This window comes from Cyprinus carpio, chromosome B2 (genome assembly GCF_018340385.1).
Source record: "Cyprinus carpio isolate SPL01 chromosome B2, ASM1834038v1, whole genome shotgun sequence".
Lineage (NCBI taxonomy): Eukaryota > Metazoa > Chordata > Actinopteri > Cypriniformes > Cyprinidae > Cyprinus > Cyprinus carpio.
The window spans coordinates 9,988,528-10,003,271 of record NC_056598.1 but is presented as its reverse complement, the minus strand read 5'-3'; the positions used below and the strand labels follow the sequence as shown (position 1 = coordinate 10,003,271).

General features: G+C 38.2%; 1 protein-coding gene across 1 annotated transcript in view; it reads left to right on the top strand.

The window, feature by feature from the left end:
• Nucleotides 1–258: 258 nt before the first annotated feature.
• Nucleotides 259–14,744, top strand: part of LOC109101962 (dipeptidyl aminopeptidase-like protein 6) — a 168,042-nt gene continuing 153,556 nt past the window's right edge. Inside the window, exons 1-2 of the mRNA XM_042717956.1 lie at nucleotides 259–426; nucleotides 511–583. Coding sequence (XP_042573890.1) covers nucleotides 527–583 — 57 coding nt within the window. The 5' untranslated portion in view covers nucleotides 259–426; nucleotides 511–526. The remainder of the gene's footprint in view (nucleotides 427–510; nucleotides 584–14,744) is intronic.

Here is a 14,744-nt window from a genome sequence, read left to right as displayed (position 1 = left end):
ATGAGCACTGCTTAAACTTATTATATAAAACTTGCTCTAAAAGACGAGGCTGGTAAAAGCCCATCTTCAATCAGGTAAAAGCTGAAAGAGCATTCCAGAGTCTTGAAAGAGCGCTTTCCGTGCTGCTGCGGTAGGCGGAGCAGCGGCTGCTGAGTGCTGTTGCTATTCCAGCGTTTCATCAGGAAATCATGCTCTCAGCGCGCGCTGCTGTCACAACTCCCGCAGGTACGTCACACTCACCGCGCGTGCAGTTGTGAGAGAGGGTCATTCCCGCCGGCGGGAAACGGTCTTAACGCCTGCATCGGATGTTGACAGCTGACTGAACATTTTTACCTCAGAAAACAACGCGGGAACACACACACACTCACTTCACCAATACGACCTGATAAACATTTCTTTGAACTTCCTCGCAAAACGAGACTTCTGGTATGGAAATTGATGGGGTTTTTTTCTATCCCAGGCTTTTAAGAACATGGTTTCATGGATTAACTTCCACTTTTTCTGTCTCAGACAACACTGTTGAGGGATGAACTCGTCTGCTGGAGCAGGGAATTACCGGAGGGGTTCAATCAAAGGTGATAAGGTAAGCTGCTGATTTCTTCCAACATTAATTCAAGACAAATTAATTTAACAACAAATTAATAGATTTATATACAAGACCAATATCTTCTGTATCATTCCCACACTCTATGTGTGCCTTTTATATGAAAATGGTTGACATAATTCTCATTGAGCACTTTTAAGCAGCTTCAGTATCCATGGAAATCACCCACTTTGTATTGAATATGCCCTAGCTGGACATAAAAAAATGGTAATGAGAAAAAAAAAAACGATTAAATTTTTTTTCCAGCCTACAGTATGTGAGATTGAGGTACAGGGATTTTCATAACAAGAAGGTCAAGTGTTGTTCTGTTTCCCTCAGGTTTTGTTGTTTTGTTCTGTTTTACTGCACTTAATTTAACACTTAGTTTCAAGGGACAGGAAAATTGTGTGAACTTGACAGGATTTATGAAGTGAAAGTCAAAACCACCTCAGGACTGCCAAAAGCCAAGCAGTCTGTTCCACTCCAAAGCTCCCTATGGAGGATAACTGTTCTTTGATGTTGAGGTTGGAAGCAACATGAAACGACGGAGGTGAATATTACATAACTTATATGGGCGTTTAAGACGTTACATACTATACTTAAATTGAGTGGAAGACTTTAAACGTCAAATGGACATTTGACCCCTCTTCTTTCAATATATTTATATACAGGAATGGCTGATGATAACTAAAGATGCCTTCATATTGAAGATACAGTTTGTCAAGGTCTGTACAACTGTACTGTACTTACAATTGTATGCATAGCCTTGTGTAGCAAAGCACAGTCCCATCTAGAAATTTTTCATGTTCTGGGAATGTTTTCAGCGGCAAGTTTTATTTTAGTTTCCAGAATGTTCTGCTAAAAGGTAATATAACATTCTCTAAAAAAGTGTCTCATCACACTAGATGTGGACTTACATTGCTCAGAAGTCACATTTTGGTTGAAAGTGAAAACCCAGCCTTTTTTTGATGTCAAGCTCCAGCATAAATAACTCCAAAAACAGCAGAACCAGCTTCACTCATAAACCATATTGATTTTATTTCTGACATATATTTACAAAAGGTCTTATTGAGATTAACAGAGGTTTAGATGATGATGGTTTATTGAAAATAATAGTTTGGTTTGACGTCACCATTTTGGTGATCAGTAGTTAGGCAATTTGACTCAAACTTTTCAGTGTTAGTGTTTATTTGCTGTAATTGTTTGTTACGGCAAAAGCAGTGATTGAAAAATGTGATCAGGTTAGGCTGATACTGATGTTAAAGATATCATGTAGTGATCTGATCTCATCTAGAATCTAATCTATGCTATTAATTACTATAATGCGTTTCAATGGCATAAAATCCATCAGTTTTAATAAGATAATCTATACTTTGGTCTGTACTTTTTAAATCACATTGTTCACAAATCACTTTAAAATACTGGAGGCTTAGACACACACAGACATCAAGAATCAATGTATGAATCTCAACAATGGTGACATGCTTCATGCTGCAATGCATTCTGGGAGCCATGGATGAGTTTTGCATGATGCACCCAGAATACATTGCAGCATGAAACATGTCACCATAGATGAGATTTATACACTGATTCTTTTTTTTTTTTTATCAACTTTTTTATTGTCTTTAGATTAACGGAAAAAAAATCCATTCAAGCAAACAAACAAACAGGGAAGGGGGAGCAACAAACATATTATCAATAATTTACAATCTGAAAGAGAAAAAAAAAAGAGGGAAAAAAAATCCAAAATGCATGCATCAATGGTACTAGGTTTAGCCTTGTTAATTCATGCTGTTTTACATTCACAGGTTACTATCTTAAGGAGGCTATGAATCTAAAATGTTTTTGGACACGTGTGCGAAGTAAACCAGTTTTATCATTATTATTATGTATTATTGTCTTCTTTGCAGCTGTAAAACCAGCAAAAAACATTCTCTTCTTTAATGAACTTATACAGGAGTTAGAATCGTCATTGAGAAGATATGAACCTGGATTAGACGTTTAATCAATTTATAGTCAAAAGGACAAAACAGAATTCACATAGGTTAACAACAATTAGACATTCCCAAAACATGGAGAATCATACACAAGTTTTATTATCAGCAAGCAACCAACATTATCTAATCACATGTTCTCTTGCTGTTTTTGCCTTAACAAACATAGCTGCTGCAGCTAGAGAAAAACATGGAAAAGTCAAGTGTCAAATTGCAAAACTAAAGCTAACACTGATCACCATAATGGTAACATCAAACCTAACAATTACTTTTAATCAGACATCAACATCTAAATCTCTGTTAATCTCAATAAGACCTTTTGTAAATGTATGACAGAAATAAAGTCAGTCTGGTTTATAATAAGTGAAGTTGGGAATACTGTTTCTGGAGTTATTAAATGACGTTGGCAAATGTTGGGGTTTTACTTTCAACCAAAATTTGACATTTGATCACATTTGAGTCCACACCCAATGTCCAATGGAAAGTTCCCCACTTAAATCTTAATTAGAATGTTGGGAGATAATGTTCTAATAATGTTATCGATAAACATTTTTAGAATGTTTTTAGAGAATGTTATCCTAACTTTTAGCAGAATATTCTGGGAACTAAAATAAAACTTGCCGCTGAAAAGATTCCCAGAACATATAATGTTTTCAGAACATTCTTAGAACAATAACATTCCTAGCTAGGGTGGTTCTGTTTAATTATCTTCAAGGTGGCAGTCATAAACATCGTCAATTTTAGTATCTATTCGCAGTCTATTGTCAAAAAGAGTTTAAGAAAGGATGTGAAATAGATTGCCAAGATTGAAGTGAAGTAGTTATTATGTGAGGGATTACAGTAATTATAAACTATAATACACGTGTTGAAATAATTATGCCTTGATTTTTAATGGGATTTTTTGATAATTATAATTAAACAATATTTTGCTTAGTGGCCTGTCATGTATAAATAAATGTGACCTAATATGATAAATCCTCCAGTAGGTGGCGGCAAGACCATTTGTTCTAAACGGCTGATTCATTTAGAAATGAAGCAGCAAGTGTCTGTCTTTATGAATGGATTATTGAATCATTGACTCAAATGATTCATTCTAAAACAAATTGATTCAGGAAAGAAACAGCACAGCGTTGCTCTGAGATGTGCACAAATGTTCTGCTGCAGCTTTGTTTGAAACTATTTTCACTGGTGAAAAAAAATAACAACAGACCACATTGTGTCTAAAAAGTAACTCACTGAATGTTACTTCTTGTTTGTTGAACTGTTGTAGGCTATAAAATGGCAATGTGCTAATATTTAGGAAAAAGGCACAGTTGCATGTATGATATTAGGAACTGTATACATTTAAAAAACCCATATAGGGATATTTTGTTTTGGCAGTGGCTATTTGCACTAAGTGTAAATAGTGATAGAGGCTATTTACACTAAGTGCAAATAGCAATAGATGCTATTTACACTTACACTAAGTGAAAATAGCATTTTTTCTTATTGATAGATGCTTACACTAAGTGCAAATAGCAGCATTTTTTTAGTGATATGCTATTTACACTAAGTGCAAATAGCTATAGATTCTATTTACACTATGTTAAAATAGCAGGATTTTCTGCTGTTTATACTACATATTGCAAATAGTGGCAATTATCTGCACCTCAGTATTGTAGTACATTACAAAACAGTATGCAATAATAACTTGTAATAATAATAATAACTAATGAGTGTAAATTAAAATTTTAATTCAAGTGAATTATTAAACGGATACCACCTTATTGGGACAATAAAACCCTCCCTACATCTACCCTAACCCTACTCAATACTTTATTTTAAACTTTTTGATTATTTCCCTTATTTTCATTGAAAATAAATGCTTTTCTGATGTGATTTGAAATTTGAATAGGGAGAAAAAAAGTTTGCCAAAAGGCGGATTCGAACCCGGCTCGATTGTGTCAAAATGAGTATGATACACATTTTACCATATGCACCACTGGGGGTTGATGAGTGTTGACTCTGTTTTGTAATGTTGAATATCTGAATCACAAGTTGGTGGCCGGAGTTAGTGTAAATAGCCTCTGCTTTTTTTTTTTTTTGCTTTCATAACATGAATTATAGGGGCATTCGAACTGCTTTATGATCTTCATCATGCATATAAGGGCTTTTGACTTTCAAGACATATTTAGGGCTCAAGCCTGGAGGGCGAAGAGCCCTATTGTTTTCCTTAGGATTTTTTTTTTTTTTTTTTTTTTTTTTTTTTTTTTTTTCTTTATTCTTCTAATTTTTTTCCCAAGGTTTCGGGGGCTTTTGGGGCCCTTAACATGCTCAAAAACTCTTGAAAATTGGCACACACCTTGGAATCTGCGGCCATTAGGGCCGGGCAGAGACTGATACACGGGCGTGGCACAGGGGCTCTACAGCGCCCCCTGGAATATTGAGGGCCATATATCATGCATACTTACACGTATACATATGAAACTCGGTACACATGTAGATCTCATCAAACCAAACAACTTTCGCACTGCATGTCATAAGCTCCGCCCAACAGGAAGTTGGCTATTTAGGGTTTTGTGAAAAACACATGCTCTGGAATTTGATATACTCCTCTGAGGAACTCCACCCGTTCGCCACAAAACTTGGTGAACATGATCTCAAGACATTGGGGATGCTAAATTGCGAAGATATTTTTGATATCTCGAACGGTTTGTCCGTGGCGAGGCGTTGAATTTATGGCGAGAAATGAGAAACAGGAAATGTCCAATAACATCAACATACATTACCTGAGTTTGATCAAACTTCATTGATTTGTTCGATGTATGATGCCGATGGCATATATGTGACTATTAGGAGTCAAAGTTACAGCGCCACCAACTGGCAGCAGGAAGTGTGTCATTTTCAAAATGCTTTGAATTCAGCATCTTATTTTTACTCGATTTGCTTCAAACTTCATCAGAATAATGATAAAACACGGCCGATGTAAATCTGTTGTGGGGATATTGATATCTAACATAGTGTTGCCATGGCAACGCTTCAAACTTGAATATTCTATTCTGGTGATTTTGAGGCAGATAACATGCTCAGAATTACATAAAACTCAAAACACATATGAGTATTAATGATAGCTAGACAATGGAAAAAGCTCATGAAGGGGCGTGGAGGAGCCACTCTATAGCGCCACCTTTTGTCAAAAGTGAGGGGGTTAGTTTTAGCTACAGACACCAAACTCGGTACATAAATTGTTCTTATCAAGACGGACAACTTTCTAATTCACAGTCATCAGCTACGATGAACAGGAAGGCGGTTATATTGATTTGAATATGGATTTTTGGAAAAATATAGCTGTGAATTAATGCATACTGCTCAGAGGAGAATTACAGTATACACACCAAACTTTGACTACATGATGCCAAAACTTTGAGGAACTTAAATTGCGAATGGATTTTGGATAGCTTGAACGGTTTTGCCGTAGTGATTTATTGAAATAACAGTAAAAAAAGTAAACATAAATTGTCTTATATTTCTTAAAGTGCAGCTTCCAAACACTTCAAAATTTTTATATATAGAGGACAAGTCATTCTGAGCAAATATGCATAGTTTCACGACTTTTCAGTGCTCTATGGATAACAGAAAATTAAAAAACTGTCAGTCATCTGATCTCACTCTGAGCCCACTCTCTCTGTATGAGAAAAAGGAGGGGGCTGAGTCACTCTGATGACTCTGCCATTGCCCTGTGAAGAATGTGTGTGCGCTGAGTGTATGTGTTAATCGTTTTTGATGTTTCAAAGGTTATTTAGTCAGAAGCAGTGAGCACTTGTATTTTTCTTTGACAGAATTAGATTTATTATTATGCTTTCACTTTAAGAACCAATCACGGGTTTAATATACACATGCCTTTTATTTCTGAACTGTTAACGTTAAGACATATGCCTAACCGACTGTGTTTACTAGGATATTCCCCAAAACGCGCATTTAGATGTAATTATGTATTTATTGATCCATGCACAAAAAAAGCGGAAGATAGCTCAGTTTAGTATTCGCGCGTGCGGCTGTCTGTGTACATGCACGCGCTTCAGATGTGTGCGGTGAAACACACAGCGCTCGACTGTTCCGCTAACAATCCCGAGCGTCTTATATGCTCACCTTGTGCCTTATACCGAGTCCTAATCGGTGAGTTTGAACGAGAATGCAGCCGTTGACGGACATTATGTGAAAATGTAGACAGTGCCAAATAAGCTGCCTATTTATATAACAGATATCTATATTGTACGTGTGCTATCGATGCATGATCCATATCGATGAATCAATACACCCCTAATATATCAAACGTAAATAACTGCATAGACATCACTGTTTAAAACTAAATATAGATTAATCGTTTTTGATGTTACAAAGGTTATTTAGGCTGGTTTTTTTAGGTGCTATCGATGCATCGATCCATATCGATGAATCAATACACCCCTAATATAGGCTATGTGTGTGTGTTTCAATATATATATATATATATATGTAAAAAAATATATATATATATACATTTCAATACTGTCATAGGTCAGTATTTAAATGAGTTTGAAATTATTATTATTATTATTATAATTATTATAAACATATGCAATTATATATATATATATATATATATATATATATATATAGATATATATATATATATATTCAATATATATTGCATAGGTTTATAATAATAATAATAATAATAATTTCAAACTCATTTAAATACTGACCTATGACATCCTGTGACATGACATTTATCTGAATTTACACAACCTCATGATGTAACAGTAAAAACAGATAAGCTCACAGATGAAGACCAAGCTGTAATGCCAGCAAAAAATATTTCACAAATGCTTATAGATCAATAAAATCATTAAAAATTCATTGCACGGCGTGCATCATTATTAGGCACTTGATATTCAGATGATATTTTCCAAGCACATATATATATATATATGCCCTTTTGGAAAAATGGCTCTTAACCAAAAATAAAAATTTTGCTTTTTGGTCAAAAAAGGTTCCTGACCCCTGTTCCAGAATCTGGCAGTAAGTTTGGGGAGCACATTTTTATTCCATCTTCTATTCTGAAAAGTCTTAATTCTTAATTCTTTTGCAGTTAACTTGTGTCTTTTCTCCACCTTTTTTTTTTCAAACTCCACTGTCCCAGTCAGCATTTTTTTGTCCAATAGTCATGTCGAAATTTTGCAATTTCTATATTGCAATAGTTTTGAATAATTCTCATGGGGATTTAATAATTTTTGACTTTTCAGTCTGAGTTAAAACTCTTTTTTTGGCTCATTTCATCTGTAAAAAAAGCCTAATAATTCTGCACACCTGAATATAAGGAGTTTTTCTCTTCCAGCCTTCATGGACAATATATCACTCATAAATGATTAAATACAAAATTAATGGTAAAAAAATCAGAATATCAACATGCCTAATAATTGTGCACACAGTGTAAATCAATAAAGGTTTTAGTAACACTTTAAAATAAGGTCTAATTTGTAAACATTAGTAAATGAACAAGAAAAATATATTTCCACAGAATTTATTAATTTTTGTAGATTTTAGTTCACAGTGCATTAACTAATGTTAACAGATAATTTTTTTTTTAAGTTTTGACTATTAACTGACATTGACATGCAATATAATTATTGTTCATGTTAGTTAATCTTAATAACTGAAACCTTATAAAAAAAAGTGTTACTAAAGTATTATATATTGTTCTCTGTGTGTGTCTTTCATAGTCTTGATGGTTTGGATTAACCCTTTAACTACCGAATCTTTAAAATCAGACTGCCATAGAGTTACTGTAAATGCATGTGCCCGCTGGGCACAATTTTCCTGATGCCACCGGGGCGGCGTTTGCACTGATGGCTTGAGCCCGCCATCGCTGCTTGCAGCTATATTTTTGTTTATTTTTTTGCAAAGTGACATGATCAGTAATGTCAGCTTGTACTGTATGTCGTTAAAACAACAAATATGACACTCAAAAAATGGTCAATTCTAATAGATTCTAATACAATTAAGTTTATTTCATATACAGCAGAAAAGGTAACACTATTGACCTGACCAAGACTGTTATAGGGAGTTATGCTTGTGTCTTTTCTTGGTGACTTGATCCTACAGATGACTTGAACAATGTGAGTAATTTGAACCTGCGTTTTCTGCAACATAATCCATTCTGATATCTGACTAATATGTCATAGATGAGACAGGCTCACTGCATTATGAAATCCAGGCTTAAAACATCCATATAGAATGCTGTCACTCAAACAAATATGTAGATTCACTGGACAAGGTTGCTTTGTTCTCTTCATCCTTTTCCATTTTTCTTCCTTCCAGTCATTTTTCAGCTTACCTTTGGTTGTCCTTATCCAGTCTAAAAGATATTTCTTAGCAGATGTATTGCTCTTTTTGAATCAGGCATCCCCCCCCCTTCCCCCAGTTAGAGTTTGAGTTATTGTCTTAATATTTCTGTGCAGAGTTTTTCTTATTTCACTGTGCCGCTGTTTTCTGCAAACACCTCTAGGGATTTGTCTTACAAAATTTTAAGGTCTTGTGACATCACAGCAGCGAATTGCCAACATCCTGACCCACATAAACTGATATTTAGTTCATTGCGCACAAAGATGCAACTGTCTCGAGAAAACATCAGCTGGAAGTCACTGAAGTATTTTCTTCTTTTTTTTTTTTTTATTGCATACTCATTTGAAATGTTTACACCCACTGGATAGGAACAAGAAAGGCAAATCAGAGGCACTGGGGGTGTTATACACTACTGTGAGGCAGATGGCTTCAGGTTTTGAGGAATCAAAATTGTCAACAGCACACTGGAATATATTTTCGCTCTTTAATGCTTTTTAATGAGAGTCTAAAAATAGGAGGGAGGAAGTTTGCTGAGAATTATTGAGTGGTTTGCTAGAGATTACAGCTCTGTTTTTAATGTAAAGGGTAATCATGTCTTTCATGTTATGGTCTGGAGCACTGCCATGCTTGCCATGTTAAAGAGTACTGCGGTCCTGATTGTGTGGAAGCAGCAAACTAAACAAAGTGCACCCTCTGCTGGCAGGATGTGTACTTGTTAGTGGCATCAGAGCACCATCCAATAGTGTCTGTTATAGTAATCTGGTTAAACAGGTCTTGTTTACTGTGGTGTATATATCATTTCTGATAGAATTTATACACATCAAAAGACAAACAAATTACCCAGCCATTTAGTTGTTTCTGGCTGACGTTTCTTCCATCAAAGACAACCATGTTTTTCCTATAACACCCAATAAAGTAATATTAAACACTCTCTTTTACTCCACATGTATTTTGTGTCTTTTGCTAGATAGCACATTGGATATTATGGTTGTAACAATACACTCAACTCACGATGCGATACATTTCACAATATTGATTTCATGATAAAATTTTCTTACTTTTTTTAACAAAATGAGATTTATGACATATAAATGAAAAAGTGTCCCTTTATTATTTCTCAGACAAAACACTGCACATTTCTTTGTGTAATTGAAATATCTTTAAATGTTGAAATAAGTCAACTAATTTGTAATTTTAAAACAAATCAAATAAATAAATGAATAATACATATAAAAGAAATCTGTTCATATAAACAAACTAAGGCTTTGTCTGCACTTGTTTTATATATATATATATATATACATATATATATATATATATATATATATATATATATATATATATATATATATATATATATACAAGCAAGGGACACGGAGGAGCTGTAAAGTACACAGCTTCATCACCCTTGCTTTTTAAAAGGTGTATTGCAATTCATTTAACATCTCAACTGACTTGTTTTCATTGATTTTCAGCCAGCTCAGAGTGCATCGTTACATTCCTATTGGATGTGATATGAGGGGAAATATTTATCTGAAAAAATGTCCTGTGTGTGCTGTTATTTGCACAACTCTATTTTAACATTTGTCTTGGAAAAAATTGGAGGGCTTTATAATGACATTATCCATGCATCTAAAATTTCTGTCATTTACTTAGGAAGACAGTAATAGAGTCACAGGTGCTCTCTTTTTGCTTTGTTGTGTAATGCAATAATGTGATTTCTTTCTTCTTTTTTAAATAAAAGGCTATTGATAAATAGCAAGTAAAGAAAAGGTTTTGGAGTGACTGGGCAGTTGAATGTGTTTTAAGTGTATAGTTGGCTCTACAATCAGCTGGAAAGGCCCGTTACTGAATGTTACAATCAAAGCATGTTCATACATTTCACAGAATGATTCTAGACTGCTGACTGTTGTTTTGATAAAGTTTTTTTAGGTAGTTTTAATGCATATTTGCTATGTGGCAGTGGGTGGTCTATGACTATGTTTGTTGATTTTCCACATGTTGTTCTGCTGCATCAAACATAACATGGCATGACAAAATGTTGTGAATCCCCTACCCTCAGTTTTTCTCAGTGCAAAATAGGGCTGTGCGATATGGACAAAAAAAACCTATCACGGTTTTTTTATCAATTTCGATTTTAATCACGATTTTGACACACACAGACATGCTTTACAGTCATAAATGCATTCAGTATAAATTTGAAACATATTTCCAAAAGAAAACCAATAAGAGCTTTATCAAAAAGTTGTAACATAAGTCAAAATAATCACTAAGTAAAGATGTCAAACAAAATGTCTAGCCATATAAAAAAAAAAAAAAAAAAAAATAAAATAAAACAAAACCCCTGTCCAGGGCTTTTTTTTTGCCATGCATTGTCATAGAGCTCATTGTAGCGGTGCCTGAGGTGCTAAAATATATTTATTGCCCAAGGTTCACACGTACTCCGTTTGCAGTGCATATACAGTATGTGTATGCGGTGCAGAAGCAGCAGCGAGAGCGTGTTATTGTAACGCGAAAGCACATCAAAATAATGCGCGAGCGCGATTCTCTCCGCTCGAACGCAGATTTCCTTTGCTTTGTCACAAAACCAGACACGCGTGCTCAGATACATGCTGCTCTCGTCCGGAGAGAGTGGGCACACTTAAAACGTGTCTCCGCTCTCTCACTCACTTACAACTCTCTCTATGCTCATGCGTTAGATATTCATTCTTTTCGCAACTTTCGATTTCTGACCTTTTCTGTTCACATCTTTTTCCGCGTGCAGTGTGAACGCTCTGATCCATTAACATGGGCTCGGAAAAAATACGCATCACAGACAGAGTGTGAACCTGGAGTTAGGCATATGCCCAGTCTGTTCTGTTCTCGCGCTCCACTGAATGGTAACCCTCGTTCCCTGAAGGAGTGAACAGAGACGTCACGTCAGTAACTGACTAATTGGGATATCGCTTCGATAGACCAATCTACTTCGAGTGTAAACTAAAAGAGCCAATGCACAATGGCATGCAATTATTGCATCCAGCTGCCGCTGATCACAGCATGAGTATAATAAGGCAGCAGGTAGACGAGCCAGAGACCCAGGCAACTCAGCGGTGGTACAGCAACCGTGGCGACGGGATGTGACGTCTCCATTCCCTCCTTCAGGGAACGAGGGTTACCATACGTAACCGAGACATTCCCTTTCAGTCGGTCACTTTCGACGTCACGTCGGTGAAGCCCCATCCTTCCCGAAGGAGTTTTCGGAAGCAAATACACATATAGCATCCGTTTAGGTGTATATGGAGAAATTTGAGGTGATTAAAACCCTCTTGGGAAGGCAGAAGTCTGCCGGGGAAACATTGGCTCTAAGGCTATACCGTGGACTATACACATACGAGTACCGCTTTGGTCTCAATATGGAACACAGCCTTCCATGGTTCTCGCGGATTCATTATGAAGGTCTTGCACTGGACGTTACGCTGTATCCAGCTGCCTAGGGTGATGGAGGAACTCAACTGGGTCTACAGTATGGACACTCTGGAGCAGTTTTAGCAAGCCAAACTAACTGGGGCCTCTCGGTGCCACTACTCATTTGAGGTGAGAACACAGAAGGATACCGGGTCTACACGAAGACTATAGAATCTAGCAAATGTGTTGGGGGTTGCCCAGCCCACAGCTCTACAAATATCTGTCAGCAAGCCACCACAAGCCAGCGCCCAGGAGGATGCAACACTTCTAGTTGAGTGAGCTTGCAACCTGAACGGGCAGGGCACACCCTGTGCCTGATAAGCCAGGGTTATGGCATCCACAATCCAGTGGGCCATCCTCTGCTTAGAGACGGCATTCCCCTTCTGCCGGCCTCTGTGAAAAAAAAACAAAGAGATGGTTTGAAGTCCTGAAGCTTTGTGTCCAGTCTACGTAGCATCTCAATGCTCGGACGGGACAGAGCAAAGCCAAGGCTGGGTCTGCCTCCTCCAGGGGCAGTGCTTGCAGGCTCACCACTTGGTCTTTGAAGGGTGTAGTGGGAACCTCGGGCACGTAGCTGGGCCGGGGCTTCAGGATTACCTGGGAGTCAGCTGGTCCAAACTCTAGGCATGAATCGTCAAACCTAAAATGCGTGCAGGTCCCCTACCCTCTTGATGGAGGCCAGTGCAAGCAGGATCAGAGTTTTCAATGAAAGAAACTTTGGCTCAAATGGGCCCTGCTGTAGTGATTTCAGCACCAGAGTCAGGTCCCAAGAGGGTATAGAGGGGGGGCCGGGAAGGATTTAACCTAAGGAACCTGATGATGAGGTCATGCTTACCTAAAGACTTCCCATTCACGGGGTCATGGTACGCAGCAATAGCAGCAACCTGGACTTTGAGGTTGGAGGGAGACAGCCTTCGCTCCAGCCCTTGCTGGACCGCATGACCGCAATCGGGGATCTTTGGGGGTCCTCTCAGCGAGAAGAACACCACTCGACAAACAGGTTCCACTTCAAGGCGTAAGCATGTCTCGTAGACGGTGCTCTTGCCAAAGTGATGGTGTTCGCTACCTTCTGGGGTAGGTCACCTAGAACCTCCGTGTCCCGTCCAGGGACCAGACATGGAGTTTCCAAAGGTCTGGAACCGGATGCCAAATGGTGCCAATGTGAAAAGCACGAAGTGACCTCAGAACCTTTCAACTCCAAAGAAGAAGGTGGCGGGTGAGTTGCGACATGCGACGGGAGCGCAGACCACCTTGTCAGTTGATGTACACAACGGTCGCTGTGTTGTCTGTTCGGACCAGCACGTGCTTGCCTCAACCAGAGTTGATAATGCTCAAAAATATTTAAAATTCTAGACACTGAAGTGCCTTGAAAAAGTTTTTACCACACTTAATTTTTAATTTTTTTTTTTTATATATATAAAAATACATGAAATCAGTCCTGGAGCGATCTAGAAAAGTAATGGGTTGAAAGTCAAATGTCTCATGAGTTTCTATTTCAAATCTGAAGGAGATACCACGCAAGATCTGACCACGGGGTGAGGGTTTGGCAACAGGCCGATGTAACCTGGTGAGTGCCACGCTGCCACGCCCACCTGGGGACGCGGCCATAAAGCCAGTGCTGGAGCGGTCTCATATGTAACAGGCCGAGCAGTGTAAGTGCCGCTGCAGCCGCCATAGGCCCCAGGAGCCTCTGAAAAAGTTTCAGTGGGACCGCTGTCCTGCCCTTGAACGTATTCAAGCAGGCTAGCACCGACCGCGCACGTTCCTCTGTGAGGCGTGGTGTCTGTTCAACCGAATCTAACTCCATACCAAGAAAAGAGACTCTTTGCATCGGTTTGCTCTTTCCCCAGTTGACCCAAAGTCCCAACAGGCTGAGGTGACGGAGCACCAGGTCTCTGTGCTCGCACCAGGTCCCTGTGCTCGCACAACTGATCCCGAGACTGTGCTAGTATCAGCCAATCATCTAGATAGTCGAGAATGCGAACACCCTGCTCACTGAGGGGAACAAGAGCCACCTCCGCGACTTTCGTGAAGACATGGGAAGGCAGGGACAGCCAGAAGGGCAGGACCTTGTACTGATATGCCCGTCCTTCGAAAGCAAACCACAGAAATTGTCTGTGGCGTGGAAGGATCGACACATGAAAGTACGCGTCCTTCAGTTCGATCGCTGCAAACCAATCTTAGGGACGGATGCCCCCGAAGATGCGTTTCTGCGTCAACATCTTGAACGGTAGTCGATGAAGGGCCCGGTTCAAAACTCGCAGATCCAAGATCGGTCACAACCCACCGCCTTTTTTGGGTACAATGAAGTAAGGGCTGTAAAACCCTGTCCTCATATCAGCTGGAGGGACTGGCTCTAT